This window comes from Bidens hawaiensis, unplaced genomic scaffold (genome assembly GCF_021521415.1).
Source record: "Bidens hawaiensis isolate Kalapana, Puna unplaced genomic scaffold, B.hawaiensis_p1.1 tig00059559_1, whole genome shotgun sequence".
NCBI classification, from domain to species: Eukaryota; Viridiplantae; Streptophyta; class Magnoliopsida; order Asterales; family Asteraceae; genus Bidens; species Bidens hawaiensis.
In genome coordinates, this window is record NW_027500729.1 from 50052 (window position 1) to 57755 (window position 7704).

The window sequence follows — 7704 nt, forward strand, 5'->3', positions numbered from 1 at the left end:
TTAGATAATCAACATGTCTTTCTACCATTTGCCTTTGATACATTTGGTTTTCTGGCTCCAGAGGCTGTGAAATTTTTGAGTAGGGTTCAGCGCGTGGTACACGGAACCTCTTCAGCTTCTAGGTCCCAAAGCTTTGTTTTTAGCAGGATTGGCTTTGCTGTTCAAAAGGGGGTTGCGGCGCAGCTTGTTGCCCGTTTGCCTGCCACTTTATTGTAATCGTTTTATAGTAAATTATATAAAACTTCGATTGTGAAAATTAAAAAAAAAAAAAACTGCAGGCTAAAAAGAAGGCTGGAACGAGATGACAAAGTTAATATAATATGCATGTTGGCTATTGTGTTTTTGACTTGTTCTAAAACATTTGGTCCTCAACTCAAGAAGTAGTTGCAAAAAAAGACAGAAGTAGTTACAGCCCAATAAGAGTTTGGGCCAAGACCCAAATGTTTTAACAATCGGGTTGGCGCCTTCGAATAGTATACCCATTTTCATCTCACACAAATTAAATTAACGCTATCCATACACACACACATACACTTATAAACCCTAATAATAATATTTTTAATAATTTCAACATTTATGCGTTTCAAATTTCTTCCTTCTGCAATTATGTACGTTTTCTTCTTCATCATCCCTTATCATCTCATGCGTCAATTACCAATTATGTCTACATGTGTTATTTTTATTTTTTAATTTCAGTTAATTAAAAATTCGGAACCCGAAGTCCGAATCGGGGGTTTCCCGATCCGAATCCGATAGGGTTCTCATTTAATTGAAAAGCATTTTGACCCGTTTGTATTCGGATCCGGATCCGGTTCGGGTCAACACCGGGTTTTCATATCCGGGCCGGATATTAGAGGTTTTTTTTTGTGGATTGGATTCAGGTTAGGTACTTCATGTCAAGTGTGATTTGCAGTTAATTTGTTGGCTTGGATTTGGACTTTTTTTGGGCCAAGTTTTGTGTTTGTGACTTGAGAAAGAATATGTGTGTTAGTTTTAGACTTTATTTTGGCATTTTATGTGTTTTCTTTCATTTAGTATTATGCAGGGATGTGCATGGTTCGGTTAGGTTATTGGACTCAATGAAACAGAAGTCATTGATTAATCTATTTTATTAACCAATCGGTTGGTTTGTTTTGCGGTTTTCGGTTCGGTTAGTTACCAAAACCGAACTTGGGCTAAAATTTTTGCTTAGAATTACATGAAATGGAGGTATAAATACATGAATTGGAGGTATAAAGTTAGAAATATATGAAGATATGAATAGTTCTTATTTTCGGTTAATCGGTTTTCTGTAAATTTTGGTGTTTTTCTTACATTGTGAAAGTATGAAGATTCTTTATTGTAAGGTTTTTGGTGTATTGTTTTAAAATGCATATATATTTGGATGAATATGCAGCAGATTAAATGGAGATTTCTGAAGAAACAGTACTAGTAGACTGTAGTAGATTAAAATCAGCAGTGTGGAAAGACTTTGACCGGGTCAAACGAAACGATGTATGTGTTGCGGTTTGTAAGCATTGCAAGAAGAAACTCAGTGGTTCAAGTACAAGCGGCACGTCTCATTTAAGAAACCACTTAATCAGATGTCGAAGAAGAACAAATCATGATGTTTCTCAATTGCTTGCATCAAAAGGAAAGAAAAAAGAAGGATCCGTGACCCCGGTCGGGTATAGTTATGATCATGACCAAACAAGAATGGACACACCCAGTGTTGTTAGATATGAACAAACCCCGTTAAAAGACGGGCTTGCTGGTTTAAGTTCCGGTAACTTTGATTTCAAAAGAAGTCGTTTTGATCTTGCTAGAATGATTATTTTGCACGGTTATCCTCTAGCAATGGTGGAACATGTTGGGTTTAAAATATTTGTTAGAAAACTTCAGCCGTTGTTTGAGCTTGTTACACTTGATGGAGTCGTGGCTGACTGTAAGGAAATTTACCTAAAAGAGAAACAAAAAGTACGTGAAATGTTGGATGATCTCCCTGGCAAAATCAGCTTAAGTGTTGACACGTGGGCTGCAAAAGGGGACGCGAAGTACTTATGTTTAACTGCACATTCGGTTGATGATACTTGGGCTTTGAGAAAGAAGATTTTGAGTTTCATACACGTTGACCCTGGTCAAACGGAAGACGTGATGTCTGAAATTATAATGACAAGGTTGATGGAATGGGATATTGACAGCAAGTTGTTTTCAATGACTTGTGACAGTTGTTCAGTACACGACAATATTGTCGATAAAGTTAGAGATCATTTGTCACAAAACAGGTTTCTGTTATGTAATGGGCAGTTATTTGAAGTAAGATGTGCGGTAAATATCATCAAAATCGTGGTTGAAGATTGTCTAGAAGCTCTTAATGTTACAATCTGCAAGGTCCGTGAAAGCGTACGGTACATAAAAAGTTCACAAACCCTTCATGAAAAGTTTAATGAAATGGTGCAAGAGGTCGGAGCCAACAGCCAGAAATTGTTATGTCTTGATAATCCAGTCAACTGGAATTCAACTTATAATATGCTCGATGTTGCTTTGAAGTATCGTGAGGCGTTTTCCCGTCTTCAAGAGCATGATTTTGGTTACACAATGTGTCCGTCTGATGATGAATGGAGTCAAGCGAGTACGATAACGAGTTTTTTGAAGTTATTTGTTGAAGTTTCTACGGTTTTTGCTGGAAGCAAGATTCCGACTGCAAATGTATATTTTGCTGAGGTTTGTGATATTCATTTACAGTTAATTGATTGGTGTCAGAGCCGGGACGAACTTATAAGCTCGTTATCGTTGAAGATGAAAAGTAAATTTGACGATTATTGGAAGAAATGCAGTTTGGTTTTAGCGGTTGCAGCTATCTTAGACCCTCGGTTTAAGATGAAACTAGTGGACTATTATTACCCGCAGATTTACGGGGGTGATGCACCCGATTGTGTGGATATTGTTTCTAATTGTATGAGGGCACTTTACAATGGGCATGATGTGTACTCCACGTTAGCTTCTAACAGCCAGGCTGGCGGGAGTGATGGTGGGAGTGATGCCCGGGACCGGTTGACCGGGTTTGACCGGTTTCTTCATGAAACGTCACAAAGTCAAAATGTGAAGTCTGACCTTGATAAGTATCTCGAGGAGCCATTATTTTCTCGTAACAATGAATTTAATATTCTAAATTGGTGGAAGGTTCATACTCCTAGGTATCCTGTTTTATCTATGATGGCAAGAAACATTCTAGGAATTCCTATGTCAAAGGTTTCATTGGACTCTGTTTTTGACACTGGAGATAGAATCCTTGATCAGTATAGAAGCTCGTTAAGTGCAGATACTTTGCAAGCCCTTATATGCACACAGGATTGGATGCGAAATGGTTTAGAAGGTTTGTGTTTTTCCCTCTTTTTATGCATTGTTGTGAAATGTTTGACTAAAAGGTTTTTGGTTTTGTTTCAGATTTGAAATCATGTTCAAGCTCGTCGACTTTAGCAATATGCGATGGAAATTAGAATGAAATTATTCAACCGTCTACATGCTTTTAGATCTTGTTCTCTATATAGAGCTGCTTTTGGATATACAGGCATGACTAATGCTAGTATTTTAGTTTTAAGCATGTGCTCACATTTAGTGTATTGGATGACACATTAATTTCTACCCAATTACTTTTAAATAAGTCAATATGAATTTCTTTTGACCCATTAACTGTTTATAAAAGATGGAAAAAAGCATGTGTGCGACCCGATCATTTCATCTAGATTCTTGATCGAGATCCCTTGTCATATAGATCTGTCTTATTGTGTGGTACTAGATAACTAGATAAGTTTTTATATATGAAATACTAATACTTACATGTGGGAGAGAAAGCTGTTTGCCCTGCACAAATCTATGAACAATAAACTCCAAAATTTATGTTTATATATAAAGAGATGATAGAAAAATGTTCTGAAAAGTAGCTGAAAGCACATGTTCTCTAAAAGATCGTGTTAGCGATTGTATTTTGAAGAGATTTTTATAGGCATGCCTTTAGAAGGAAACGGGAGCGGGTCCATGACTATAGGCTCATTAGGGTACACTAATGACCAATCATATCGTGTCACGACATAATGCATAAACACAAGAATAATTAGCTTTGCCAGGTGATACCCTGCACACAGCCGTGGCCCGCCACCAAATGGTATAAAAGCATAAGCTTGAATCGGATCCGCAAACCTACTCGGGTTAAACCTCATTGGATCTGGAAAGTATTCTTCATCATAATGTGTTCCATATGCAGTCCAAAGCACCTTCCACCCTCTAGGTATAATAAAACCTTCAAATTCAATCTCGGTTATCGCTTTTCGGTATGACCCGAATATTGGAGGCCATAATCGCATTGTCTCGCGCGCCACTTGCCAAGTGTACTCCATCTTCTTCACGTCTTCGAGTGTCAAAACCTCATCCGGTCTTTTTGTTATAGCAATGCCTTCATGTTCTGCTAGTTAAGATCACAACCACGATGGCATGTCATACATATTTGAATACATACATGTATGTATATCTAACAGTTTTATGGTCGATCGAATGATACCTTTAAGAAGAGTAGTGTAACAGTCAGGGTGGTTAGCAAGCATCTTAAATGTCATTGTAATCGCGTAAGAAGTCGTATCGTGAGCTGCAAAGACTATCAAAACAATATTATCAACAACCTCGTCTTCTGTAATGTCGCCTCTGATTAAAGCCGCCACCATGTTCGAAAGCAACAGTCCATCTTCATCTCTTCCTTGTTCCATGGCTTCCTTCTTCTTCCTCACCTCATCAACCAACACCCTCTGTATCCTGGCCCTTGCTTTCTTAGCACCTGAGAATTTCGTCCCTGGAATATTAACCGGAGCCGCCAAAACACCTTCTAGAACATTCTCAAACACCCCAAACATTAAATCCGGATCAATCCTGATCCCGAACAAGCATTCTAGCACAATGGTGAAAGTAAGTGTTTTTGTCGACCGATGTAAACTGATTTCATCCCGGTTTTCCCAGTATTTAACCAAGTGGATCTGAATCGATCGACACATTGTCGGCACCATTGCTTGCAGCCTGGTGGGGCCGAGGGTGGAGGCGATAATACCACGAAGGCAGCGGTGGGAGTCTCCTTGTTTCTCCATGATGGAATTCTTTCCCATCAACTCCACAGACGAAGTTGGCCATGAACTTACCACCAATTTGAACTCGTTTAACATGAAGAACTTATTCTCTGCAGCCCCATTTACGACCACCGTGGGCGATCCCATGAGCTTCATTTTAAATATCTTTCCATGCTTGTTGATTCTCGGTTGGAAGAAGTTCTCAAAAAGTTGGTTTCTACGTTGAGCTCGGTAGAAACCGATGGTTTCACCAATCCACGGAAGGCCCATGCTGCCAGAGGGTATTTTGGTGGGTTGCGGGTTTTGTAAATTACTAGTAAGACGATGACAAAGAATGGAAATAAAAGAGAGAAGATGAAGCAAATTACCATTGTACGTTTTTAAGATATGATTATAGTGAGAGATGATATATATATATATTGGGTGTCTAGTTGTAAGTAATTAATTGTTAGTTGTAGGTATAAAGGGTGGCGGATGTAATCTTGAAGTCGGGCCGACTAAAAGATTGATAATGTGTGCGATTGCATGTGCCTTGGGGAATCCATCCATCCAATTTGCTGGCTTTGTTCCACTTACACCCCTCCAAAGATTTAAAATCTTTCTTAACACATCTATCTTTATGTCTACGTTTTAATTTTCTGCCAATGGGATCGAGTGCTAATACTACTCTATGTATAATTAGTTGTCACTTGTATAATTATAAACATGAAGAATTAATAAATATCTTGATTTGCTAGTTGGTAGTATGCACCAACAAACCCCGGATAACTTTGGATTTTTGTTGTTATAAGTGTGTAACAGTGTCTCAAGCTTAAAGTTGTCACAAAACTATTAAAGAAAAACCCCAAAACTACATGAGTAAGAGCATTGAGAGAGTTTGTGATAACGTTAAAAACTAAAAACCACGTTGCATCATTTTTTTTTTTAATTTAGGAAACTAAATAAAAACTTTATTTCAGATACAGTGCATTTTTAATAAAGTTATTATATTATTGGATTTGGAATAATAACAAAGTTTTAAAGTAATGCTATGAGTTTAATTGTTTTAAGGTTAATTTATCAATTATTAGAGAAGACTGCAAATTGAAAAGAAATAGAATTTAATTAGTAAGTAGAATTCAGCCTAACTAATATCCAGATTTTTGAATTGCATTAGCAGTTATTTTATTTAAGTTGTTCCCTATTATTCCATTGTCGAAAGAGGCCATGAAGAAACACTAACCGGACCCCGGGCAGATTACGAGTAACCTGGGGTTAGATAGATGTTTCCCACGAGGGGTTAGACCCGGTAAAGATGGTTCTTCTGATAACCTGCAAAACAGACACCGTGAGCTTGTCACTGAGAAGGGGGGGTTCCTCCTTGTGACCACCCTCCGGCGTGAGAATCAGACTAGATTGCTCTTTAAATATAAATGTATATTAAGAGATTGCTAGAGCAGATATCAGGTATAATATGATGATAATATGATAAGATATGATAAGATGAGATGGTCATACCATTTGTGGTATTTATAGCCGAAGGTAGGTTTCCAAGGAGGTGTGGCCTGCTGAATAGTATTCCTGTTCTACCAACTGTGGCCTACGCACGTGCCCTGCTGGTAGTTGGTGGGTAGGCAGCGGCTGATAGTGACCAGGCCTGCTGTGTACTATTCCTTTTCCACCAACTGCCGGCTATGCACGTGGTATGGCAGTAGTTGGTGAGTAGGCAGCGGCTAATAGTGACATACAGTACAGGAGCATGCTGCTCGCCATACTGCTGTCAATAAGCTGTCGTATCTTTAGTCAGATCTTTTGCCCATACCTCGTCAGGTACAGTACAGAAGATCTTCCCGTATCGTACGGACTGGCTTGTTTGGGCGGGAGTATTCCCCCTCCCGCCCTTGTGCGGGATTGTTCCCGGCTTTGCTCATTCCTTCAGGTGACACTGAATGAGAGCTAAGTGCCTTGTGCGTGTAGCCTTGCTGCGCGGGTGGCCTTCCCTGATGGCTTGTATCCGCAGCTGCGGGAACAGGCAGATTACTTCACCATTAGGAGGCATTTCCTGCGGGAACAGCTTGCGTACTGCGCGTGAGGACGTCACGTCTCTGAGCATGGTTGGTCCTGCGGATCCAGTTGGTTTCTGCGCAGACGTCCCTCTTCAAGGTGAGTCTTGCGGGTCCAACTGGGCTCTGCTGGTACCTACCTCTTCAAGCCCCCCCAGTCCAATGTTCTTCTCATGAATGTTTAATAAAGTGAGGTGAACTTTTGGACTTTAAGCAAAGGGTTTTGAAAAGGGTTTAGTTTTAAGGTTTTCCATGGGGATTCTTCCCGCGGAAGTCCTTGTCACTTGCAGAAATTCCCGACTTTCCTGCTTGATCTTTGGGTATGATGCGGGTAGGTCTGTAACCTCCTCGCAAGTCAAGAGCGTTGAGTCCCACTTGTGTGGATTCTCCATGAGGTTTTGGTAGTTTCGAACATAGTGATCAATTATGTTAAAACCACCAATTCCATCCTGGAGCTTCAAACAATGTAGTTCTCGACGTTCCCGCTATGCGGGGATGTTATTTCCGTTTCCGCAAGCATTGCCCAGAAGATCCTTCTTGGTTTCAATTCCCTGCGGAGCGCTAGGCATGTG

General features: G+C 39.7%; 2 protein-coding genes across 2 annotated transcripts; one reads left to right on the forward strand and one right to left on the reverse strand.

Annotated features, from left to right (window-relative positions):
• The first annotated feature begins 492 nt into the window (after positions 1–492).
• On the forward strand, positions 493–3713 carry LOC143602726 (zinc finger BED domain-containing protein RICESLEEPER 1-like). Its single transcript, XM_077079743.1, has 3 exons — positions 493–608; positions 1400–3355; positions 3427–3713. The coding sequence occupies exons 2-3, from the start codon at positions 1405–1407 to the stop codon at positions 3477–3479; spliced, it is 2004 nt and encodes a 667-aa protein (XP_076935858.1). The 5' UTR covers positions 493–608; positions 1400–1404; the 3' UTR covers positions 3480–3713.
• A 137-nt stretch (positions 3714–3850) lies between these two features.
• Positions 3851–5375, reverse strand: LOC143602727 (taxadiene 5-alpha hydroxylase-like). The gene is made up of 2 exons (XM_077079744.1): positions 4538–5375; positions 3851–4441 (listed from the first exon to the last, which is right to left on the reverse strand). The coding sequence occupies exons 1-2, from the start codon at positions 5358–5360 to the stop codon at positions 3954–3956; spliced, it is 1311 nt and encodes a 436-aa protein (XP_076935859.1). The 5' UTR covers positions 5361–5375; the 3' UTR covers positions 3851–3953.
• Positions 5376–7704: the final 2329 nt, after the last annotated feature.